Below are 25,720 nucleotides of genomic sequence, written 5' to 3'. Positions count from 1 at the left end.
TAGGGTGTTGATGTCATTAGACCACACCCCTTCTCATTACAGAGATGCACATCACCTAATATGCTTAATTGGTAGTAGGCTTTCAATCCTATACAGCTTGGAGTAAGACAACATGCATGAAGAGGATGATGTGGACAAAATACTCATTTGCCTAATAATTCTGCACTCCCTGTATTCAGTATTTAACATTAAAAGAGAAGAGTGAAAAACCTACTATGGGCTCACTTCTATTACCTGCTACCATTAATTTGTCCTTACTTCTGGCAGTAATAGTCGTATTACTCCTCAAATGAAAAGTTTTCCATTTCAAGTTTTTCAAAATAAACACAAAGAAAAAGGAAATTTCAACAGTTAGTACAGCAGTCTATATTTAAACATGTGATTTCTGTTTGCTAATGAGAGCAGTAATCATGAAAATCATCATAAATAATGTAAGTTTTGCATTTGTAAAAGTTCAGCTGAAGCATAAATTCTGACATGTGAAAGGGGACATGTCCGGAGAGGTCGAAAGGATGGATGGGTGGATGGATGTGGCAGGAAACAATCATTAGCATCACACTGAATTTCTTTTTTTTCAATCTATCCATTCACTCTGCTCTATTATCTTTAAAGCACTGGTGGAGTACAGCCACAAAGAGACTGGGCAACTAAGAGTCACCAGTAAACCTCCATCCATCCATTCGCTTCTGCTTTTCAGGGTTGCGAGGGGCGCTGGAGCCTATCCCAGCTGTCATAGGGCGAGAGGCAGGGTACACCCTGGACAGGTCGCCAGTCTGTCGCAGGGCCAACACACAGGGACAGACAACCATTCGCACTCACATTCACTCACACCTAGTGACAATTTGGATTATCCAATTAACCTATCCCCACAAGCTGCATGTCTTTGGACGGTGGGAGGAAGCCGGAGTACCCGGAGGGAACCCACACAAACACGGGGAGAACATGCAAACTCCACACAGAAAGACCCTGGCCTGATGGTGGAATTGAACTCAGGACCTTCTTGCTGTGCGGCAACAGTGCTAACCACCGTGCTGCACCAGTAAACCTAACTTGCATATTTTGGACTGTGGGAGGAGAGTGGTGCGGTTAGGGGAAACCTTCACAGGTACAAGGAGATGGCAAAAAGACTGCCAGCTGGCCACCTGGGGTTACCGAGCCTTCTTGCAACAGTCCAATCCTCTGCACCACTGTGCCCCATTAAGAGTGCAGAATTAATTTTGTCACACTAAAAAATACTACTGTGAACAAAATGAACTCTGGGCTTTGGGGCTGGGGTTAAAGCTTTAATTCAACCTTGCGCATAATGGCATGCATTTTTAATAAACACAGTGCGCATTAATCTATCCGGAAAACCGTATAACCTTACATGTCTGGCTGATTGTCACCTAAACACTGGATATGACTGCAAATGGAACTCAGAGGTGTTGTTGATAAATGTTATGATGCTTAATAGCATCCACATGTTTGGTACATTTAATGACCCACGAGGCAGAAGGAAGATTAAAGTGGATTGCAATTAAATCAAAAGCAAGTATAGAAATCCGCTTTCATGTCGAGTCTTTAAAACTAATGCAAGTCCGCCACCCAGTGGACACCATTGTTAGGCGCAACATCCTAAATATAGAAATCTACTTCCACTTGCAATAAAGTGTAATGTAAATGTAAAACTAAATAAATAAAGCCACTAAAACACAGAATACGAAGGAAAAAAGGAATAATACTATTGTGATAAATAACCGTTCTCATGGTCAGTATTTGGCTATACTTTGATGTCTATCAGTCTAGCCTAGAGAAGCAAACCAGGTGAAGTAAATTAATGACTAATTAAGGCACGCTACATAAGCAGCTGCCCGTCAGCCAAGCTTTGGGATAACCGCTCCTGAATAAGTGGATATAGCAGTTTTGACTAGTTAACATGACTAACGACGTATCCAAAAAGAAGGGGAAGAGTTCAACTGAGAAAAAAGCCAAAAGAAAAGCCAAAAGAAGAGAGACTTACGCGATGTACATCTATAAAGTTTTGAAACAGGTGGGTGAAGAAGAAGAAAGGCGCAACGAACCTTACGGCTGCCTCGGTTTTCTTTGTCCTCTAATTAAGTTGCATGGCAACCCTTCTTCCTGCCCTCAGGTTCATCCGGACACGGGGATTTCGAGCAGAGCCATGAGCATCATGAACTCCTTCGTCAATGACCTGTTCGAGAGGATTGCCACAGAAGCGTCCCGCCTGGCTCAGTACAACAAGCGCTCCACCATCACCAGCAGAGAGGTGCAAACTGCGGTGAGGCTGCTGCTGCCCGGGGAGCTGGCTAAACACGCCGTGTCTGAGGGAACCAAGGCCGTCACCAAGTACACCAGCTCCAAGTGAAAACTTCCAGTGCGTTATGTTGAGGAATTTAAACTTGAGAGTTGGCAGATTTGTAAGCTGGTCATTAAAATATTTCACAAAGCCATGATCTTCTATTTTCTTTTTTTCCCTCCCCCCCCAATAAAGTAAAGCCATCGTGGCTGGTGTCGCCACTAGATGGGGTAATTGGATCTATCTCGTTCAGATGCACCTTCAAAGGGGACTTGTGCATTTCATCCTTGCATAAGTTGTATACCGCAGTGTGATGGCAAACTAGAAATTACTCATTTGGAAGCCAGTAGCACTCCGCATTTAAACATTAACATTCCTTTCACCGGCTTGATAACTTTTATAAAAGCCAATAAAGTCAATACAACAGCAATAACCCTTTAGAAATTTTACCTTAGCAACCCATTAGTGCACTGAATGCTATCATGTTTTGTCGGGGAGCTTGAATATTTCTATATATCAAGAATGTCCAAATTAAGCTCCATTAGCGAATTTTCTCTTACCACAATGAGCGAACATGGTGTGGTAGAGGTCTGCCATATTTCACCGGTACAGTCTAATGTATGGATCTATATGTCTGCTGGATGCCGTCCATAACAAACCTATTGAAAACATGGTTCTGATTAAAACATGACATCACACGTTCTTTCTGATTACAGATGCAGATTACAACAGCAGCAGGCACAGGTGGGCACTTAAACAGGTGTCTCCAGTTTCACCATGTAAACTTGAACCTGATCACTGCCAGGTAATATCGCCTTGATTTTTTAACGTATACTTTCTATTATGATTCGAGACCTCATAGTCTGTACGACCACAAATAATAGTCTCTTTTTCACTTCAGACATCGTCATCATCATCGTCATAACAGTTTTGATATTATCAGAAGCACCTGGGCGGTTGTAACTATGAAAAGTGACGTTAGAAAATTAGCTAAACTATAGCTTAGCTAGCTAGCAAGTCATCCTGGTAACCCTGACGACGATGAAAGAATGAAGGGAGGTTTATTTAACATGTGTGAGTGTATGCTGACTTATGCCATGTACTGAAACAAAAAAAGTGTCTTTGGTTTTGGTCACTAATCATTTGAACTCATTTCCGGATTGTCTGTCCAGCTACGAGAAAATAGAAGAAAAAAAAAGTAAAAGAAATAATTTTTAAAAGTTATTTCTGAAATTTTGTCCATCATGATAATGAAAAAAATGAGATGATAATTTTAGAAAATAAGAGCAATTACTTAATTGAAGGAAAACTTAGTGGTGTTTATAAGTTTCGAAGTTTGGTATGTTGTCAACATTTGTTTTGTGTTGTTTTTGACTAAATACACACTACCCTCTGTTTACTTATATTTTAAAATACAACAATCTTTTCACTTATGATGAAGTTCATGCAAACCTCTGCAAGATCTTTATCTGGCTAGGTCATCCTTAAAATTGAAATATTTATAAACTAACAGAGGAGATAAAGCAACACTGTGTCCTTGTTATGCATTATAATCAGGTTTTTAAGAGACGGCACCATCAGCTGAATGCTACTTGATTACAGGATAATGACACTAGCGTTTGCACCAGTTCAATCTGCATAAAGCGGAGGAACTGATAAAGGTCTCTCTAATTAGGATGGTGTTTACATCGGGCTTTACATACACCTATTAGACTGCACTTATCAACGTCCCACAAAGCCAGACTTACTGTGATAATGCAGGTTGCCACTGACTGTTATTGTTGAGATACCATCTCAGATATTTCCTAGTATTCTTGGTAATGATATGAAATCTAGAGACGTTATTATGAGGGTGATACGGCCTTTAATGGCAGTGACTTTGTTCATAATAATCGTGGCCATTTAGGTTTTGTGTCTTGCACTCTTCCCCATATCCCCTCTTATGCCCATGCCTAGTAGTAGTCATCGCTGTCTCCTTTAGGCAGACTGCTATGAACACATTATGGATGGGTGCATTAGTGAGTGATGCAGAGCCTGGGATGACTTGCCTTGTTTTCATGTGAGAGTGCATCATTAGAAAATGTTCCACTTGGCAGGGAAGCGCGTATTAACTGCAACCGCAATGAAATGAGGTTGTGATAGATGGTTAAAGTTATACAGGACTATTAGGTTGAAATATGAACCTCTCAATTGTCATGATGAAACAGAGGGCTATTTGCGTGGTGATCAGTGCATTGAGAGACAATTGGAATCTGCAAAGACCCATACAATACATTATAGGTAGTGGGCTAAGGGCTGAAAGAATACAGAAAAAGTAATCATGCTTCCACTGAATGGTCTGGGGCTACTGTTCAATTCAAGGCTCTATAAATTCATTTAGGTTCTTCACCAACATTTCAAGCATTGTGATGAGATTTGAGGAAAATTTGCAAACAGGAAACCTCACCTAAGCCCAGTTGTAGACTTTTATGTGTCACATGTATAGAAGCAAAGCATTGCTGATTAGTTATCCAAGATGTTTAATGGCATGAAATATGCAAAGCAGATTGTGTGTGCCTAGCTTAATACGACTGGATGGACTATAGTGTGATATAAGGAAAATTAGAACAAGGGAGCCCGGATTAAAATCGGAAAATACATACAGGAAATGCAACAGCTAGCTTGTCTTTAGATAATGTCAATAGCCAATTAAACTTGCCTATCATCTCTTATCAGTTGTTCCACGACCTGAATGCAAACTTCATGGCAGAGACATGTGCTGAAATGTGTATCTAGCGTATTAACCAGCACAGAGTTGCTCAGGCACTGATCTCGCTTTTTCTGATAGGAATAACATGAAATAACACATAAACCACTAAGATAAGAAACACCTGATGGATAATTGATCCATGTCTAAACTTGGACGGTCTTTCTGACTCTCTTAAGCTAACAGCAGAGCCAATTGCAAACACATTAGCATTTAATATTACTGTAATTACTGTGTACATTTCATTATGTTCCCAGTATATTAAATGACTGCTCAGTGTGGAGGGAGGGCTATAGTTTAATTTCTTTCTGTAGTACTGTGGCACACAGTACTCAAAATAGCATTAAGAGCCTCATAATCAGAGGGAACTAATTGCCTATGATTGCATAAATGAAGTGCCTCGCGCTCATCAGGGCCGTTGCTGATGTCCAGCCTCTTACTGACTGCCTTGGGATAGGAAGGTGGTTGACCACAATGCAGAAAGCCTTGGAGAGGCAGCTACTGGTGGGTAATGTGAGGAAACCATAGATTTAATATGTCCACAGGGGGCTGTGAGGGCAGGGGGTGTTACTGCTGCTGATGTTTTTTTGTTATCATCAGAGTTGCCTCCGCTTCACAGAGAGAGAGAAAAGGGGAGGAAAAAGGAAACACGAATGCCCACCATTTGAGAAATGAATTTATCGAAGTGGCTGTCTTTTTCCCCATTAGTAAGTGTTTAGTTCAGCGTTTTAAATAATTGCGTTACCAGGAATGATATTTAAAATACATTTGGGAGTCAATGAGGCGGGAAAGTGCCTACATGTTTTGCTGATGACACCCGGGCCATTTGGAAGACATCAAAGTAGAGAGGAGGTAGCCCAGATGCATATTATAAACTCATTATGTATATCATTTAAAAGGATGTACTCCAGCCGCAAAAACAATATTCCTAGTCTCTCTCTGGTAATGTGTGTTTTCAAAGTTGAAACTCTTACTCGCCTTCAGTTTAATGTGGCATCTATTACCAACTGTAACATAAAATAAATGACCTTGATTTCCATACCAGAACAGTCGTTAAGGTATAGATGAGATGCGGCTCTGCCTCTGTGTTTTCGAGTAGAAAAGAAGGTAAAACCTCTTCGCCAATATCGTGTATTTCTCCACCTGTGGCGCAAACTTTGTTTTCCGCAGAGCTTGCAGGCATCTTAATAGACTCCAACATGAAGGCGGATAAATACACCTTAAAAAGTGTGTTTTTGATACGCAATGTATCAAATACTGCTAAAATTAGATGGTGATGGTGTCAAATTGAAGGTCACCCTTCCATCCTTGGTGTCTACAGAGCTGTGAGATCTGTTTTGTTTTGGGTTTTTTGTTTTGTTTAGTTTTTTTCTGCTGGGTAGAATTTCTACTACTGGAAAATGGTTGTTCATCAGTCAAAAGAGATGTTTGTCAGATGCCTAGCGAGTAGGCTTAAGAGGCTTAATTATGTGCCGTCCCTCCGCCATCAGAACACTACACGTGGGGCAGAGTGACACAGCGGTTGCCAGTCATTCAGCCTAATGTTCTAATGCAGGGAGCCATGTGGATACATAAAATCCATTAAAGCTCTTGGAAAAAAAATACTGAGCTGAAAAAGGCATTCTGCTAGCTACTCAGGGGCTTACAAATAGGGCATTCTTATTTGCTCTTCCTCTAAGAAAAATGTCATGGCAAAATCTGACCTTATAGGTCTGGAGATTTTTTTTTTTTTACCTTTTTTTTTTTTTGTTTGTTTTGTTAGAACAGTGAAGGTGAACAGTGGACAAAAAGGTTCACATCCACTGACTTTTCAGACTTATTATGCTCAATAGATTTAAAGTAGGGAAAGTTGAAAGAACCACACTGAAAATCAGTAGTTTTTAAGCCTCCTTTTGGTAAAGTTTTGCTAAATTACATGTAATTTTAGTAAACATTGTATTACTTTTAAAACAGCATGCACTGGGTTTGATACTAGCAGCCTAACAGAGAGACTTTATAACTTTGCTGGAGGCAAACAGGAGAGGTTTGAGTGGCTGCGTGTGAGACATAAAAATAGCATTTACTTGTCACGCTGCAGGGAGGGTCTCATGCCGAATATCAAAACAACTCGGTGAATCAACCCTGTGAACAGCCGGCGGGTACAAAGTGGACATCAGCCAGAGAGAGTGAAATAACAACAGAAACAGAGAGAAGGGACTTGTTAGACATAATCATACACATATCGCACAACAAGCATGTCGAGAGGCAGCTTTGTCTTCACGTCCATGGCCTTGCGTTCTCTTGAACTTGACAAGGACACGCTAGAGAGATACAAGTACAGCAGGCAACTTGCCTCTCATAATCTGAGTAGCTATATGCTGAAGAAGGAGGCCAACAACAGAGCACTCCTGAAGTCCCTGCCACCAGCTGTCTGCCACGATGTGGTCATCCACAATGCTTTGTATACAGGAGACCTGGAGGCTATGCAGCACTTTTTTCCTAGAGGATCCACAGCAAACTTCATCATTGAGCCACAGGGAGGGGAAATGCGCTGGGCTGCCAGAGGGGAAGGTAAGAGACAACATCTGTCTTCATCAGTGATCTAAGAAGTCACATGAATCGGACCGTATTTTCTCGAGATTGGCATCCAAAAATCAGAATGGTTTGAACACAACCGATATTTCCTGTGATTTCACGAAAAAACTAAAGGCAAAAACATATAAAGAAATCACTGCTGTGCATTGCTGAGCAACGTGCATCTGGCGCCTCTCGCTCGATAAATCAATGCAATATTTATAGCCACAGAACCCGAAGAGCTATTTATAGAAACCATCATATGCCCACCACATAATCAGACCTGCGAGTCATCTGTTTGTTCTGTGCAACAGGACAATCCATTAGATTCAGTTGTGACCCTTCCATTAAAGACTGAGTCAGTGTCCGTTTTCAATAACTTGTTTCGTCACTGGCAAAACATCATAAAGAACTTTTTTGTTGTTGCTAAATAATGTGTCACTTCTAATTTCTTAGACTGCAAAACTGTATTAGCTGGATAATTAGGCAGGTTACATGCAATGCAGTCATTGGCTCTCATGCCACTGGTTCAAAGGGTCAAGCACAATATCACATAACACCTCCCTGAAATAGCCCTGTCTGCACAAACAACCTGCATAAGTGGTGCTTCAGGAGAAACCTCACAACTAATACATTTTAAAAACAAACTAGCTCGCTGTAATATGGCTTACGTAGCACCTAGAGTGAAGTGGCGCAAACAAAAGAAATACAGAGAAGATGTGATCGCCACAGCCAAGGCTACAGGTTGTATCCTGCAGTTCTGGAACTCTTTGCTCGTGGGCGATGAGCTGACTATCCTCGGTATCGTGGATGATGATGAGTATGGCTACCTTATTGATGCAATTTATGACACCAGCAACTTGGAGGAGTGGAAGAACTTTAGATTTAACTACAGAGGCCTGAGTAGGTCCTTGATTTTTATGTTTAATCTTGCATCAGCAAGGTTAAACTAGATTTTGATGAAACATGTTATGAGTACATTAAAATGTTACGCTGTATACCAGGGATGTCAAATTACATTGAGGGTTACATACAGTCCACTTTGATTTTAAGTGGGCGAGACGGGTGAAACTCAACTTTGTCAGTGTAAGGATGTTTAACCAAACATCTGATCCCAGAGGTACCTTAATATAAGATAAAGAAGTGTAGTTTCAACATGACATCTCAGTTTTTCCCGCATGATAAATGTGTAAAAGTACAAAAAAATGCCTGGTAGCTCAGACTATCGTGTATTTAAAAACCTAAGGTTTTTGTTCCACTGAAAGTTTTATGTTTTAACCAAGAAAAACAGGTACTTCTCTGTCATTTCATTCTTTATCTATTACTTAACTATGTCTATTTTATAGCGGGAAAAGCTGTAAAACATATAAATTTACAGTTGAAAATCCAAAAATGTATTCCCTATCTAATGTTTTCCAAAAGCCATCCCCTGGGCTGGACTGAAGCCTTGCCATACCTATTCTGGCCCCCAGGCCTTATTTTTGTCACCCCTGCTGTATACTATATCTGCTGAAGCATATATGTGACATATATACTTTATGGCTTGAGTTCAATGTTGTCTTCATGACACTTTTGCTCCCTGTTGGTAGGACTGTGGTCACTGACTTATGAGCAGGAGCTGACGACACCGCTTCACATCACAGCTGGTCGAGGCTTCGCGGACTGCCTGAGGCTCCTGCTGCAGCGCGGCGCAGATGTTGACCTAGCACCTGGCGGCACCACTGCGCTGCACGAGGCTTGTGATAACTGCCAACCAGAGTGTGCCAAACTCTTGCTGATGCACGGTGCCAATGCCAATGCTGTCTCAGAGGACGGCCTTCTGCCTTTGCATGTTTGTACAAGCCCTGAATCCCTTGAGTAAGTGAAATCCAGTAAAACTATGTAAGGGTATTTTCATTCCTCATCTAGTGCAGTCAGTCTTAAGCACCAGTACTTGAACTTGTATCCTTGTAGCTGCAAGGTTATATAAAAGCAAACAAAACCCCTGAGTATATTTACCTGAGCAAAAGGTGTATTTATTGCAGAGTAAACATTCTGTTGTTTCTGTCATTTCCTCCTTCAGGAGTTACATATTCCAGGAGCAGGAGGTGAAGCTACAAGTGACAGTAAAATATATTAAATTTGGGACTGCTGCTGCCCCTAGTTGTAAATTTTGCTGTAATATAAACAGCTGACAAAAAGCATAATGCATTAAAATGCCTTTGAATCTGAAAGGGAAAAAAAATCTAAAGTGTAGGAACAACTGATCTACCTGATTCTATTAATCCTGTCTGCAGATGTGCCAAGTATCTCCTTCAGTATGGAGCTGCAATCAACGGCTGCACTGTAGATGAATATGACACTCCTCTCCATGTGGCTGCCAGGAATGGCCTCCCAGACCACACTGAGCTGTACCTGCGTCATGGAGCTGCTGTGGACAAACAGAACTATGAGGGTCTCACCTCCATCAATTCTGCTTGCTCACAGCCCCAGGAGGCACAGGATCTCCGTAATTATTTCAAGGTGTGTCAGATACTGATAAACGCAGGGGCCAACATCCACACTGAGGAACAGGACAAACGCACTCCTTTGCACATGGCCTGTAAGAATGCGAACCCAGACATAGTGGATCTGCTGCTGGAAAATGGGGCCTGTGTTAACAACATGGACTATGGAGGTGAAGCTCCAATGCACAACATCCTGAAGGTGGTGGCCTACAAGATTTCCCATAGTCCTGAGAGGATTGTCCGCTCTCTGCTCAACCACGGCTCCATTCGGGTGTGGCCCGGTGCTCTTCCGAAGGTAGGGACCCAAATGCTTGAATATTACATGGAATCAGAATAAAACGTGTGGAGAAGCATGCTATCACGGCTACAGCCAATTATTCATCAAGGTGGCTCATTTTGCATAATTAGCAAGTACTGCACATGTAACACCTTGACTAAGATTTCTTTGAAACACTACACTGTTCCTTGCGATATTCCAGACTTCACAACTTCACATTCAAATCATTACCATCTCATGGCACAACATGAAGTGTTGCACTCTCAGCGGGAAACAGACTACAACTATCAGTGAACCCACGTGCACTACACAAAATGCCTGGTTCCTAATTAGGCAAGTGTTAATAGGAGATTAATTAGCACTAATTGCATAATTTCCAGTTAAACCCCTGGAGGGAAGACCAATCTGTTCATTTCACAAGTGTTTAATTACTTTATTTCTTCAGTTCTATGGAGTCACATGCTTGCTCGTGAACTTAAATGTTGATTGTTTAAATCGTACTGCTTTGCTCTGAGTTGTGATGCACCTTGCAGGTTTTGATGCACTGCTCCAAATCGCCACGCACTGTTGAGGTTCTCCTGAATGCCTACAGTCACCTCAAAGTCACGGACACCTGGGTTGAGTCCGTGTCAGAGGAGGTGTTTAAGGCAAGCTTTTTAAATGTGAAATTATGAATTAGGTTTACCATTTTTTAATTATTATTATTATTATGTTTAGTTAAATGTTTTAGTCTTCATTGTCTTTAAATTAATACTTTTAAAGTGACCCATCTCAGCCATTTAGGTAGAGAAAAATATTGTCGTTTCTTATAAATATGAGGGCTTTTAAAAATGAAAAGAACATTAAGTAATTTATCATTATTTTATATTCAGAAAGCTATTTTTTAATCATTCATTTTTAAATATAAGCTGATTGCAAAACTAAACTCAGAATATCAAAGCATCAATATAGAGCCATCAATCTAGTATCAGTTCATCAGTTAAATCTATTTTTTGTGTGTTTCTGTCCAAAAAAGGAACACAAAGAATTTTATGAGTCAGTCTTCTCCCTGGAAATGACTCCTCGCTCGTTGCAACACTTGGCTCGCTGCAGTCTCAGGAGATTCCTGGAAGGCCGGGTACACAAAGTGGTCCCAAAGCTCGATCTGCCCAAGTTCATCAAGAACTATCTTCTCCTGGATTTCAGAGGATACATTCACTAAAAGTCCAATCTGAGTGTGAATATTTGTACCAAATATCGATGGTGAGAAAAGTCCAACAATGTGAATCAATACACAGATTTTTTTTAGGTTGCGTGCTGCCATACATAAGATTTTCAGGAGGCAGACTTAGAGTCGTTTCCTGTCATGTTTTGATCCATGTCTCAGCGCAGAAACACGTTTGATGTTGCACCACAAGAGGGCGCTACAGACTAGAATTATTAAATTATGCAGTGGGGCTGCAGCTATATTGGTTTATATTTTCTTTACTTTTTTGATCACTTTTTCTTTTCTTTTTCTCTTACTTTTACACTTTAATTTAAAAAGGACGACTTGCTTTAAATTGTATACATAGTTATTATCATAGGTCAGCTCTAGGGAGCATAGTAATTATGTTTTGCACATCGAGTATTGCTATCAAAATATTTGCATTAATCGTTTGAGATGCCTGTAATTATATGAATATATGATTAAAACAGGCTTTAAATGAAAATAAAGTTTTCCACTACTGCTGCATGATCTGGTCATTGTTCTTTTCATGTTTCGTGTTTTTATATTTTTCTGTCATGTTTTTGCTTGTAGTCATTCTTCTCTGTGTGTGTTTACTGGCTGTTTTGTCATTGCCGCGTTTTTCTGGAAATTACTAATTTATAACACAAAAATATTTTAGGAAGCACCGGTATCCAATCCAGTATGCCCTCAAAAATTTACAATTTAAATCAAATTAAGCAGAAATATGTTGAATAACTTTTAGAGATATTTGAATGTGTGTTGTGAAATTATTTTTAGATTTGGTTTTTGAGGTTAGAACAACACGGGCGAAAAAAAGAGCGCTTCTCCTGTTCCATTACTTACTGGGTGGAAAAGTTTAGATGGAGACGATCTGGACCTTTTTAAAATTATTACACGGGGGGAAAACAGCTTTAATGTGAATTTACAGACAGCAGATAGAGGTTCGGTATCATTTTTATATCCCTGCCGTATAAAACTTTGTTTTTAGTCATAAAGAGGTTGAGAACATAGGCCCTATTTTAACACAGTCTTGATTGGTCTTTAAGAAATGAAACAGGCAATCACAGAATTTCGTTCACAAAGCGCGCAAAGAGCAGCAACGTAAACTCAGAATAACCCGAAAAAGAAAGGAAGACGAGCTCGGCAAATGGTTTCAGTAGATCAAAGCGAGGTGCTGCTGAAGTCACTTGCAATTATAAGAATTAGCCTGCCCTGGCCCTCCACTGCTAATCAGAGTCGGTGGTGATATGTTTATGTCCTCATGCAATCAGACGACCAGTTGGAGAGCCCGGGCACCCAGGACTCAATAGGGCTAATCATCATCAGTTCCCATTGCCATTTAAAAGGTGAGATGATCTGCGATTAAACCAGTGCTTAAGAAAAGAGATTTTTTTTCTTCCCACCCTATGCGACTTTGATCAGGGACAAATTACTTTTCCAAAAGCGCACAGTAAAATTAGTGCTTTATTTAGTTTCTAAAAAAAGAAAGAAAGAAAAAAAAAAGCACACGTTGTTTTAATTGGCATATGGCCAGCAAAAGAGATTAAAGTTTATAGATTTATAGATTTAGATTTGGGGATTACCGGTAGTAACTTTAGCCACTGTGGGTCTGTGTCTACACTGAAGTTGACCTTACAAACGGCTTTTATCTGAATCTAATTTCGCAAGCAGCATCTCTCTCTCGCTCTCTCTCTACCTCGCTTGCTCTCTCTCCGGGGAGCGATTGTCGTGGCACTTCTTCTTTCTGAAGCCAAACGCATTGTTTTTAGCCGCGGAGAATGGGAGAAACATCTGCCTCTCCTCCCTCCCGACTCTGATGCCCATCGGTCCCAATATTTCAACAAAAGCCACCGTTGTTTTATGCTGTCCCTTGAATCCAGAGTAATTACTTATCATCAATCAAAATTAATAATAGCTGATTGGGTTGGTGTGGTCAACGATTATAGAAGGGGAAGGGCTGGAACAGTCTCTCACACCGTTTTGCAGTCAATGGTGAACCTGGCAAAAGGGGAGGAGGGCTTGAGGAGGGGTGGATGAGGGGGGTGACTCGTCTATTTGGTCTCCACTGGGAAACTACCGCCTCTCAAGACGGCCAAAAAGTCAGAGGCTGAATAAGGAAATGAAGCGTAATTTGAGGAAGATGGATGAGCCCCCAGGGAAACACCCCCTTTTCATTCTTCTTGTATTGCAGATGATAACCAATGCGCTCTCGCCCTCTCTTTCCTCGCGCACACACACACTGTGCATCAGAGAGGGGTGAAGGGAGGAGTTGGAAAGAGGGGACAGATAGAAAGAGGGAGCGTGTGTTTATGTCTCAGTGTGTGACAAATAAGAGGGAAAGGGTAGCGCTGGTGCACACAACAAAGCGTCCGACTGACTGAAGCATTTAGAGCGCACATATCCGAAGAAGAGGTCTACTTCCAGGGATGACAACACAGCAGAGGATCTACTTTCAATTCACGCTCTCTTTAAACTGAAAGTTTTGCTCGTCGTCGACGGAAGGACATTTGCTTTCAAGTTTTCACCGAACAAAAGTGTTTGCCTGCAAAATGCAGCGACCAGGCGGGCAAGGGACGGCGTTTTCAATCGATTCCCTGATAGGGACCCCTCAGCCCAGACCGGGACACCTGCTCTACACGGGCTATCCTATGTTCATGCCATACAGACCTTTGGTTATCCCACAAGCTTTATCCCATTCTCCTTTATCGTCTGGTATACCTCCACTCGCGCCATTGGCTTCTTTTGCGGGACGACTCACCAACACGTTCTGTGCCAGTTTGGGACAGGGGGTGCCGTCCATGGTTGCGCTCACAACAACGATGCCAAGTTTCTCGGATCCCCCGGACAGTTTCTATCCACCACAAGAGCTGCCTGGTCCACGTTTAAGCGCTGCCGACCCGGGAGCGAGAAGGCAAGAAAGCCCACACTCCGAGGAGCTGCACAGCCGGGACAAGAGCTCTGAGATGCTCAACTTCTCGGAAACTTTTCAGACAATATCAGGTAGGCTCAACCACTTCTACAAGTCATTCTCTTTCATTATATTTAAGCCTCGGGGGCTGCCGCGTAAAAGTGACCACTGTGCGTAAAATGCGATAAAGCGGAGATTAGTGGCCTCTTGGGTGAAGATGAATTAGCAGGTATGGTGTATAGTTCTAGTTAATCTCATCTTTTCACATTTAGAGCTCTTGATTAAAATGCATTTTACTAAATCCTGAGTATGCAGCATAAAGCGAAGCTTTATGAGGGAACTGCCGTTTCAGGCACATTTGCTATTTTAAAAGGCCGCATTTGGAATGATTTCTGAACCAGTCTTGATTATAGCATAAAACAGAGCTAAATGCCAAGAACTCCAGTCTATATGTGGATGCAGCATTGCGGTGGAAACTTATGGAACAACTGAGTGACCACAAACAAACCGCTGATGATTCAGCATGACTGATCTGATTTTTTTCTGAAATTTCAAAAAAAGAAAAAAAAAAGTTCTTTCACATGATCTCTGCCAGCCTTTTTCCCCCAAAACACACCAAGTGTCGTCCAACGTTGTGAGACATCTGCAGCTGTCACCGCTGATTTGCGGGATCATAAACTATAAAATCACTAAATGCGTATGTTTGCGTGTGTTCTTTGTTTATCTTCGCATTTTAGGCGAGACCAAACTCTACAGTTCAGACGACGAGAAGCTGGACCTAAAATCAGCAGACACCGTTTGCAGCGACCGAGAGGACAGCTCCGCGGACAGCGAGAACGAAAGTTTCTCGGACGGCAACAACTGCGGCGCCCTGTCCCAGAAGAGCAAACTAAAAACGGGCTCGCAGGAGGCGCTACCGACCGGCAGCTCAGCAGGGAAGAGCCGGAGGAGACGAACAGCTTTTACCAGCGAGCAGCTACTCGAACTCGAAAAGGAGTTTCACTGTAAAAAATACCTTTCTCTGACTGAACGCTCCCAGATCGCACACGCACTCAAACTGAGCGAGGTGCAGGTGAAGATCTGGTTTCAGAACCGTAGGGCCAAGTGGAAACGGATCAAAGCGGGCAACGTCAACAACCGGTCGGGAGAACCGGTGAGAAATCCCAAAATTGTGGTCCCCATCCCGGTGCACGTCAACAGGTTCGCTGTGAGGAGTCAGCATCAACAAATAGAGCAAGGGACCAGGCCATGAACTGAGATGAAAATCAAAAAAAAGAATATTATTAGAAACACTTGACTCTAGGTTCCACTGATTTGTTGAACGCATGAAGCACAAAAAGGATGTTCCAATTATTTTGTCTGAGGGAGAAGAGGATTTACTCACAGACAGACCAATTATTTGGCAATATGCTCTCATTTTTATTTATTGTTTCTGTTAATATGTAAATATAAATGGGTAAAAACTGGTACAAATGAGCACTATGAGATGCGACTGTAAAGATTTTTTTAAGTATTTATATGTAGGGCCAAACTGTTTTGTTGGTTATGTGCATGTCCTCATTTGATGAAGCTATTCTGGATTTATTTTTTTGTTTGTTTGTTTTGTGTTTCGTACAATTTGTTGGAGACATTTGCATGTAACTTAAGGCGTTTTTTGTTTGGCAAGTGTAGAAACCACCTTTTAAAGCTATTTGTGGAAGAACAAAAAAAATGTGAAGGAATTAACGACCAAACAAGAGACAACTGTAAAGTATATTGACCTAATAAATCGCTTTATACGAAAGCTGGAATCCAGGTTGAATCATTGTTATTAAAATGTAGAGCAACAGCTGTTGAAATCATTTGATTACGCTAAAATGAAAACAAAGGTGGCCTTTACTGTTTAAACATCACGAAAGATTATTGAACAAGTTCATTTTTAAAAAAAAAACTACGGTCAGGCGGCTGTTTTGACTAAAAATATATCCTGATGAAACGTTGAAATTTTATCATAAAAAATATTTCTGTTCATTTTTTTTGGACTTAGAAGACCTTTTTAAAGCATTTTTTAGAGAGTTTCAGTGAGGCGTTAGAAGCACATTAATGTCTGTTTTTGTGTAATTTCATAGCTTCTGCTGCACATCTGTTAGTCTTAATTTCCTGAAGTTGCAAATTCTTTTAGAATCTATTAATTATTTATTTTATTTTATTTTATTTTTTATTTTATTTTAGATACATCAAGGACCTGAGACGTGGAACAGTCTTTTTTAAGGTAGCAGCAGCAGTGATTGATTTCTCTTTAGGAGGCCATGTTGTCTCAACTGAACTGATGGATCCTCATTAGGCTGAGCACATTCAACACTCTGTAATGAACTTCTCTATCAGTCACTGCACCGACACAAACAGACATCTGCTCTTTAATCTCGTGGCGCTAAAAATTTTTTCTTGTAAATCGATCCAAAAAGAACTAAATATGAACAAGAAGTCATTTAATAGGACGCATTAAAGTCCGCTTTGAAGGCATAATTTATTGGTGCTGTGTCACCTAATAGATACTTTATGCATCATTTTAATACAACTAATATCCCTCAGAAATGTCGACATCTTTCGAGATTTACTAAAATATGAAGTATTTCATCTTTTGTTTCAATGGCCGAAGTAGACGATATTTATAAGTTTGATTTCTAATGAATGTTATGATTGTAAGAAGCTATGTTGCTCCTAAAACGCGGATTTTCTTCAGGATACATACACAGACCTGTAGCTAGTAAATGCAGTTACTCGTCTTGTACTTACAGAAACAGACGTGAGCGAATAAAAGCGGTGCTAAATGAAATCAAATCGGAAATTGTACTCTACATGCCAGCAGTATTAACATAATCTCTAACCAGAAACAGCTACCCTATTACAGGAGGAAGGCTTGGTGTTTTTGTGAAAACTTTCATCACGGTTCTCGGTTTACACGCTGTCTCTGAGCTGCTTGCACAAAATCTTATGTTGGATTTTTTTTAACTTTATATCAGATGGTCTTCGTGATTCCAGAAAGATTCAGTAGACGTCAGATCACGTTTATTTATTTATCATTTGAAATATGATAATGGGGCAGGATTCCTCAGATAATTAATATTTCATGAAATTAAACTTTTGCCACAATAAGGTGGGTTTGGGTTTTTAAAAAAAAAACTAATCTCAAATAGCAACAGACGTCTATAATCATCTTTACATTTAATTTTCCTCACGCCTCTGTTGAATACAGGCTTGACCTCAGAGCATAAACAGACACTTCATGACCCGGGCACCCATGAGTAGTAAACTTAAATTCACCGTCCACCTCATGCATTAAGATTGTGACACTCACATGGGGATTCAAGGAGTGATGATCGTGTGAAGGTGCAGTGGAAGTTTGATTATGGTCCAAGAGCTGACTAACATAGTTGGTTATTTCCACGTCACTGTGCCAGAGTGCCACAGCTATTTCAGACCCCATGCATGCGCTGCATGGAGGGACTGACGATGAGGAGCCATGACAAAACTCATGATAGGCACTGGCTGTTATCACTGAGATCCTGCAGGTTTAGAGCTGTTAGTGTGGAAAGAAATAATATTGCTGTTATTATTAATGAATTATTAACGTGCAGAAGCTTTCTGGAGGAGAGTAATGTGTAGCAGACTTGAGTTTCTCGGGTTACTGTGTTAATCCATTCAAAGTTTCTAACAGTCTGTTCTTTTTAAGCCGCACATTCAGTAAACACTTCAATCTCGAGACTCCATATTCTGCCATTGTGCTACTTGAATCACAAATTGAAATATCAGAAGTTCTTTCCAGCAAAGACGTGTAACTATTCCCTCATTCCCACCTGCAGAGAGAGAGAGAGAGAGAAAGGGAGGGAGGAAAGCGAGGGAGCTCATTACTGGCTTGGTTGTGTGAGTGTGCAGGCTGCTCAGCGCCGACTGGAGGCCTGACTTCTTGGGAGGGTCCGGACGGTCGTGGCTACAGTGATGTATGGGCAGATGCATCAAATCGCACAAGATAAACAAGCGATGAGTTTCATCAGGGCCATCATAGCTTTAATTTGGCTGCCTAATGAGTCAGATCTAGTGGCGGAGATAAGAGTTGTCAGAGGCCCGGCTCTAATGAATTTCTTGCCACTTGTAATCAAGGTTGCCTGTCTGAGGGGGGATGATTAATGGAACCCTGGAGGATTCCCTCGGCCCTCAGCCTTCATTACAGCTAATGCATTCTCAGGCAAATTAACAGCAAAATGCAGGCAAAAGCCAACGGGGAAGGGGAGAAAAAGTAAGGGAAGAAGGAGGGAAAGGGAGAGAGTGATGGGAACAGAGCGTTTATATAAGACAAAGGAGTGAGAGGAGGGTGAAGAGGAAGATGGCACGGTGGGTATGAAGCAGCCAGGTTGGGCAGCAAGTAGGGAAAGAGAGGTCGATCACTGAGAGGATGGGGAAATGAGTATGGAGACGTGGGGCAGTCAGGAAGGGCAGGGTGCAACATGGATGTACTGCTCAGACATGATGGAGCTGGAATTGATAATGGATGTTTAAGTCTGTGGGGGATTCAGGAGAGGAGAGAGGGTCAGGGCAAGAGAGGATATAATTACTGGTTAAAGAGACTGCAAGATTGAAAAGAGGAGGAAAAACAGGGAGCAACAGAACACATCCACATCAGGACAGGCAGCAAGGAACATGTAAGATAAACATTTGTTCAGTGCCACCTTGATGCAGCATTCATATCAGGACTGGGTGCATCACTCACTGCCGGTGACCTGCGGCCAAGCAGCTTCTGCATAAGGGAAGTATGGATTTAATGTTTGCAAATATGGTCTCGTCAGGTCTTTGTGTGCCCATCCATCAGCCTCAGACCCACCTCTGCAATCTCGGAGGCAATTTGTCTGAGAAGAGGTGGGCGGCAGAGAGCCCTCCTCACTGTTTAGCAAGCCCTGATGAAATATCAAAACACACGGCGGTGCAAACAAGCGCTCCAGTCTCACCACAACAAACACAAGTGGCCGGGGTCTGCCAAGACACGAGGCATGGTAATAAATTACAAGACCTTTTTTTTTCTCCCTAGGTAAGAACAGACAAGCACTAGTTTAGATATGTGCGAGCAAACCCTTTAAATTTTGACATTAAAGACCTTGAAGGTTTATAAATCTTAAATCTACAATTATTATTATTAAACAAAACACAAGAGTGTTACCTGATCTTGCAATAGTCCCACAGACTACCTTTAAAGGTTCATTTGATATCATTTTTTTACATTCCCTGGGTTTCATGGCCTGCTACCTTAATCTGAGTTAACTCTCAGCTCTTTGTAAACTGAACTTTTCCTCCAAATAGTTGCTCATTGGTATCGAAAGCCAAACTGGAGGAATCGTTAGATATATATCTCATGATTAGTCCATAGAGGCCAAAAAGAGAAGGAGTATAAACGAAAATAAGTTCAAAGGAATGTGAGAAGGATTCGATTTTTCATGACAGCAACCGAACACCTCCCATCTAATGCTGCTAAAGGATAGCTGGTGATAATGTTATTCTAAATTAGCCCTATTAATTTCCTCCCTCTGAGGAGACTCCAGAGGAAGGTCACTAATCCGCAAGGTGAAGTAAGCAAGAACAATACTACCCAATTACTAATAAGGAAGTTGGTTGAGAAATTTTGTTTTTAAGAGCTTTAAAGCGTGACATGGGGGAGTCGGTCTCCATTTCAAGGCAGCGCTGAGGGAGGAAGAGGAGAAACTAAAGAGAAACCAGGTGATAAAGAGCAAACAATGCTGGCCAACAGAAAGAGGAAGGGGATGAAGATATGCTGAGACAAGATTAGCAGGAAATAAGAAGTGGATTAGTGAGGGCTTGACTCCTCTGAACACAGATCTTTCAGTTTTCCCCACAGTGTTGTGCTGCCTGACACTAAGCCCAGCTCTTTATCTTAATCCTCTTTCAGCAACTGTTGGGGGTCCCTCGAGCAGGAAGTGAAGAGGGTGGTTCACTTACCTCGAGGCAGGCCTGGCTGAGTTGTTTCGGACACGAAGTTTGATGAAGGGACACGCAAAAGAGGAAACGCGACTTCTAATTTGAAAGAAAGCCTCACCTTCACCGTTAAGGCACAGCAAGACAAGAGATGGGAGAGACAGGAGTGTGATGGATAATGAGTGAGCCACACACACACACATACACAAGACAAATGCGTTGATTTCCCTAAATCCAGGGAAGGCTACATCGTTTTTATTTGAGTGTTTATTAATAGGTCAACTGTCAGCCAAGCATCCAAGCATACAACAAGTTATTCTTTAGCTTTTGATTCACGTTCTGAATGTAAAGGAATTACAATAGGAAAATGAGCAAAAAACAAAACAAAAACAAGAAAATATATTTACATACTGCATTATAAATATGTTAAATGTACATCATTATACACAAGTACCAAAGATGGTCGGTTAACGGCAAGACCAAACAGAAGTACCTTAAAAAAATATGCCAAAGAAGAAACAAACAAACAAAACAAAACATATCAAAATACGGTTTGTTGGTCAGGAAGACCGAAAACCATTTCAGTTCAGGAGTTTGTCTTCAGATAAAAGCATTAAGCTAATATTTACACTTCATCTTGTTTTCAGGGGAAAAACAGGCAGATTTCTAGTGTTTTTTTTAAATCATCTACAGTATGTAAATAAGGGTAATCACTGTACACGCTTAACTCCTCTTACTGATCCCCTTGGACAACAAAATGCACTCAATGAAACAGGTTGGTCAAGTAAAGATCAGAAATAAGGCCAGTATCACATTACAGTACTAGTAAATTCAAAGAAGTCAGTTTGATTTCTTTTGGGGATGTCTTCAAAGATTAATTTGACATTTTATTAAATATGCTTATTCGCCTCTTGCTGGGAGGAAGACAGGAAGATCGATACGACTGTTAGGTGTGCATAAACTCCAGAGCAAGAAACCCCAGAAATATAGGGACGTATGGAGTAACTTCTTTATTAAGCCTAGTTCCATCGTGGTAACGGCTCTGTAAACAAGGTGCAATGTACCTAAGTAGAACCTTTACCAAATGTGGTTGATAACTACTTCATATGGCTGCTCTGGAAAAACATCTGTACACAATCTTCCCATCAAGAAAGCAAATAAGCATTATTTTTTTTTAAATGTCAAAACTTTCCTTTACAGTATCTCCATCGCCTGGATGAACAAAACCCTCTTTTGACCCCATGGTCATTTTCAGTAGGCTCTGAAAACAGGAATACTGTAACGCAACAACGAAACCATGTAGATAAGGTACCAAGTTCATAACTTGCTCTGTAAACAAACATTCTGCCTATGTAAACACGTAAAATCAAGATGTTTTAAAACCTCACAAATGGCAGTTTAATAAAAGGAGAAATACACCCACATTGTGCCGACTCCATCTAAAGTCATTTTTACGTCCGAGTCCCACTTACTCTAAATGAGCTGGCTTATCACGTCTGTGGAATACTGTACATTTGTAATAATGCAAACTAATTATACTCGTCTCTCTGTATATATGAACATCTTTGCTCATTTGAATCCCTAAATGTCTCACGTCAGTCACGTGAATGCGCGTTGTTAGCTCCCTGCTTTCGGGCTGACAGGTTCTCAGGGGGAGAGCACAGAGGTTTAAGGAGAAGGTAAAAGGCTGCTTCTCATCGACTAAGTTCAAACTTCTTATAAGGAATAAGGCAAAGGAAGAAGAACTACTTTTTACAGTGGTCTGTACATTGTTACACAGTTATGATCCCAAATCGTCACTGACAGTTTCTGTCTCCTCTCCGGCGCCCTTTCAACAACAGAAATGCCCACGAACACGCGAGCACAAACGTATCGTAGCGTTGTGTACGGACGCACACGCGCGCGCGCACACACACAGTACCAGTATATGCATTTCACAGCAACAACAGAGGAAGTCTTCTTTAGAGTACCAAATACGACAGCCTTCGGCCCCAGGAGGCGAGTGGATATTCCAGGACGCTCACGGGATGAAATTGCGCGAATCTGTGTCAATTATCAACACAATCTTGTCATTTGGGAAATTACTCCAACAAAAAGATTGTAATGGCACAATTTCACTGCTTTAATCAAACCTTTGAATCTGAATGAATTCTGATTGAAGAGGAACGCGTACAAAGCCATGTGGCTCACTGGTCATAAAACATTATGCCCTTTAATTCCTTTGTAGTCACGGACACTTTTACCCGAGCATCACAATAAGGGTGGCGAAGGAAATGACTCAATTTCACCCGATAGGAATTGTGCAATCAACTCCTTTATGATGATCTGAATCCATTTCCCTGTAAATTAAGTATCTAAATCATTTGGACTCTTTAACTATAATTGCTTTGCCTTTGTATATGAATAGTATGTCAAGAGTTTGATAGCTGTGTTGAAGACATGCATCATTACGAAAGCCTGCAACAGCCACTGATATCAAGAGAGATTTAGTTTCTTTCCCACATCAGTGTTTTGTCACTTCTAAAACTATTCTTTACAGTTTTATGTTATTACACTTAGGATTGGAAATTTGAAGGAAGTTTCTCATTCACACTGTATAATCAGTTCACATCGCAGAAGGGGAAGACATAAAAAGGAAATGTTCAAGCATTAAGGAAATGCTTTTCGTAGAGTAGGTATGAATGCCAAAGTAAGTCATTTGTTTGGTTGACGCTTAAAAAACAAAAAAGCTTAAAGCTCATCGTGATCACTTCAGACCGAGATTGAATAAATTTAACAAACAACAGGAATAAAAAATAATAATATAAAATAAACAATGTACAATGTCCGAAACCCCAAACGCTCCCGCTTCTGTCAGCGCGGTGGAATATCTGCAGTAGGTCCGTCACTCCTGATACCTATCTGTGCGTACTGGTTTTGGGTTACACAGTGTGAGAAACAGAGGAGGAAGTACTGGGAGGAGACACGGGTGGGTTTAGGTGGGTGCTCGTCTGCAGCTGCTTTCTGGCTCCTACATGATGCTGATACTGCGGTTGAGCTCACACTGGGCGTTGTTGTTGTTGATGTTGGGGTTGCGGCGGCTCATGTTGGGCGTGGGCACGGAGGTCAGGCTGCTGGTGTCGTTGGGGCAACCGTGTTGGAGTAATATGTCCGCGCACTCCTGGCTCACAGCCCGCCGAGCGTAGGACAGCGGCGTTTGGCCGCGGGCATCTCGGCTTTTCACATCCACACCGTACTGTGGGAGAGAATGGTTGGCAAGAAAAGAACAAAGGCCAAATTTAGGACATAAGCATAAAGTACAAGTAACTACACGTTATTTTTGGCACGTCCTCTGGAATTAATGCTTATGATTTAGGTTCATTGATTAGATTTAGTAATAATGTGATACGTTTTTGATTTCCCTGAAAGCACTCTGTGAAAAGCCCTTTTTTGGTGGGGTGGTACAGTACTGTGCAGTCTTGAGCCATCCTCCACCCCCCATTTCTTTGTATTTTGCTAGGAAAGTTGGAAATACAGCATATAAGAAAGACGTTGTTACATCTGAACAAGCACAAAAGCCAACATTTGGTATGAACACCTGTATGTATGACACAGCCTCTATTAGGCAAGCTTTGTACATTGTAATGACCTCCTTATGTACTGAGACCTGTTAGGGCTGATTTTCAGTCCAGTTCTTGTATACACTGTTTTCTCCTTATCGCCTCTGTACATAGTGATGATGACTAATTAAAAAATGGTTCTTTGCTAAGTTGTGAGTGCCGTTTTTATACTTGAATGATTCGTAAGTCAGTGTTAAACAGCTTAGGAAAAACCCTCCTCTGAAAATGGTCAGGCACGTGACTAATCCACAGCAGCCAGTGTCCAAAGAAAACCCTTGAAGATCTTCAGAAAGCCTGGAGAACTATTGCTCAAGACCACTTTTTGAAACAAATGAGGGGTGATTCAAGACTTTTGCTCAGCACTGCATTGAGTCATTATACTGGCTAATTGGAGGTATATTGAAATTTTGTGTGAAAATACTAATATTCTATAATATTTTGCCTCCTACATTTGCCTTCCCCCAAGGTTCTCCTCTTTTTTTTCACATTGCCAAATGAATTCTTCCATGTTGTGAAATTATGCCCAGTTACTCACTGAAATATCTCTGTTGTCCATCCAATTCAAAGTGCCACCTAATACTAAGTACTTAAGTGCTACTATTTATACCAAAACATACAATGAAACAGTAGTTTGTGTAGATTTCCAGATAATTTCCCCTAAAATCACAAATGTTCATCCACCTTTAACAATGCTCCCAACAACGCTCAGTGGAGCCCACTCACCCAGATGAGCAGCTGTGTGATGACTACATTGGCCATAGCGCACGAGAGGTGCAGAGCGGTGCGTCCATCTCCATCCCCGTAGGTCTCATTAACCTCCTCCTTGGTGCCATGGGCCAGCAGCAGCACCACCAACCTCAGGTCATCCTCCACCACCGCCCGAAGCAGCTGCTGCCCCAGAGGCACATCTGACTGGGGCAGTCCCACCAGGAACAGCTTCTGCTCGTACTTGGCTCGGATCCAGCGCTCCTTCTCTTCCCTGGAGGGAAGGAAATGACAGGGGCAACGCAGGTCAGGCAGGGTGAAACATGACGAACACGCTATGAGCAATTTCGCACCCAAGTTAAAGAACTTTCTCGAAACGTATCTTATAATTCAGAGGCCTTGACGTAAAGGCAAAGACATGTACAAAAGGAGAAATGCAGACACACAGGGGAAATATTAGAGTAATTGGCCTAAGAGACTCACCGGAGTGCAGTGACATTTCTAAATTATTAGAGCACAGGAAAGTGACTAGCCTTCACTATCACAGTGGGAAATAATACAGCAAGATGTGCTGGAAAGATGAGAGAATGCCAAAGGGTGTGACGCTTTGGGCAATATTCCAGTTTCTAGTGATTATGGTCGTCAGCATGACCGTTAAAGCCTGGCCAGCTTTCTAAAGGTTACACATCCTGAACAGCATGTCTGCTGTGGACAATACGGGAAGGCGGGGGACGTATTTTTATCAGCACTGTCGGCTGTCAGTCTGAACTGGTGGATCCCCTCCACAAAAGAGGCAGTGTGTCTCAGAGCCCCAGTCTCCCTTGGGGTGGCTGGGCCCTGAGTCAGATCGATGGGGCTGAATGGCAGCCAGAAAGGGACAGTGGGATGTGGGGCTCCTTCACTCCAGCCCGCAGCAGAGAATAGAGGATGAGGGAAGGCTCCATCCTCTATCACCAGGCAGAATTCTATCTATTGCTCT

At 41.5% G+C, this 25,720-nt stretch overlaps 4 protein-coding genes across 6 annotated transcripts in view; 3 read left to right on the top strand and 1 right to left on the bottom strand.

Moving 5' to 3' along the window:
• The first annotated feature begins 1,835 nt into the window (after positions 1-1,835).
• h2bk1 (H2B.K variant histone 1) lies at positions 1,836-2,550 on the top strand. The gene is made up of 2 exons (XM_005721475.2): positions 1,836-2,029; positions 2,129-2,550. The coding sequence occupies exons 1-2, from the start codon at positions 1,916-1,918 to the stop codon at positions 2,363-2,365; spliced, it is 351 nt and encodes a 116-aa protein (XP_005721532.1). The 5' UTR covers positions 1,836-1,915; the 3' UTR covers positions 2,366-2,550.
• A 314-nt stretch (positions 2,551-2,864) lies between these two features.
• Positions 2,865-12,066, top strand: asb10 (ankyrin repeat and SOCS box containing 10). 2 transcript variants are annotated; one of them, XM_005721472.2, is made up of 7 exons: positions 2,865-2,914; positions 3,013-3,101; positions 7,120-7,592; positions 9,185-9,452; positions 9,872-10,376; positions 10,892-11,005; positions 11,374-12,066. In XM_005721472.2, exons 3-7 carry the CDS (start codon positions 7,277-7,279, stop codon positions 11,557-11,559), a joined length of 1,389 nt encoding a protein of 462 aa, XP_005721529.1. In that variant the 5' UTR covers positions 2,865-2,914; positions 3,013-3,101; positions 7,120-7,276; the 3' UTR covers positions 11,560-12,066. The 2 variants fall into 2 exon arrangements, with proteins under 2 accessions (XP_005721529.1, XP_005721530.1); XM_005721473.1 differs by lacking the exons at positions 2,865-2,914; positions 3,013-3,101; positions 7,120-7,592 and adding an exon at positions 8,174-8,498.
• A 1,733-nt stretch (positions 12,067-13,799) lies between these two features.
• On the top strand, positions 13,800-16,253 carry gbx1 (gastrulation brain homeobox 1). Its single transcript, XM_005721471.1, has 2 exons — positions 13,800-14,568; positions 15,214-16,253. The coding sequence occupies exons 1-2, from the start codon at positions 14,118-14,120 to the stop codon at positions 15,726-15,728; spliced, it is 966 nt and encodes a 321-aa protein (XP_005721528.1). The 5' UTR covers positions 13,800-14,117; the 3' UTR covers positions 15,729-16,253.
• Positions 16,254-20,656: 4,403 nt separating this feature from the next.
• Positions 20,657-25,720, bottom strand: part of agap3 (ArfGAP with GTPase domain, ankyrin repeat and PH domain 3) — a 119,623-nt gene continuing 114,559 nt past the window's right edge. For both annotated transcript variants that reach the window (XM_005721465.2, XM_005721464.2), the window contains exons 17-18: positions 24,760-25,015; positions 20,657-23,672 (exon numbers count right to left, since the gene is read on the bottom strand). In XM_005721465.2, the coding sequence (XP_005721522.1) occupies positions 23,448-23,672; positions 24,760-25,015 (481 nt within the window). In that variant the 3' untranslated portion in view covers positions 20,657-23,447. The remainder of the gene's footprint in view (positions 23,673-24,759; positions 25,016-25,720) is intronic.

The sequence above is a fragment of the Pundamilia nyererei genome, unplaced genomic scaffold (genome assembly GCF_000239375.1).
Source record: "Pundamilia nyererei isolate P.nyererei 1_Seehausen unplaced genomic scaffold, PunNye1.0 scaffold00004, whole genome shotgun sequence".
Lineage (NCBI taxonomy): Eukaryota > Metazoa > Chordata > Actinopteri > Cichliformes > Cichlidae > Pundamilia > Pundamilia nyererei.
Note: the sequence above shows the minus strand (reverse complement) of the source record. Positions and strands in the feature narration are given on the sequence as shown.

Bases quoted from the DNA above. Each gene is read 5' to 3' on its own strand.
- h2bk1 (XM_005721475.2), top strand. From the start codon at position 1,916: ATGACTAACGACGTATCCAAAAAGAAGGGGAAGAGTTCAACTGAGAAA. The intron at 2,030-2,128 runs GTGGGTGAAGAA...TCCTGCCCTCAG, and splicing joins TCTATAAAGTTTTGAAACAG to GTTCATCCGGACACGGGGAT.
- asb10 (XM_005721472.2), top strand. From the start codon at position 7,277: ATGTCGAGAGGCAGCTTTGTCTTCACGTCCATGGCCTTGCGTTCTCTT. The intron at 7,593-9,184 runs GTAAGAGACAAC...CCCTGTTGGTAG, and splicing joins CTGGGCTGCCAGAGGGGAAG to GACTGTGGTCACTGACTTAT. The intron at 9,453-9,871 runs GTAAGTGAAATC...TCCTGTCTGCAG, and splicing joins ACAAGCCCTGAATCCCTTGA to ATGTGCCAAGTATCTCCTTC.
- gbx1 (XM_005721471.1), top strand. From the start codon at position 14,118: ATGCAGCGACCAGGCGGGCAAGGGACGGCGTTTTCAATCGATTCCCTG. The intron at 14,569-15,213 runs GTAGGCTCAACC...TTCGCATTTTAG, and splicing joins AACTTTTCAGACAATATCAG to GCGAGACCAAACTCTACAGT.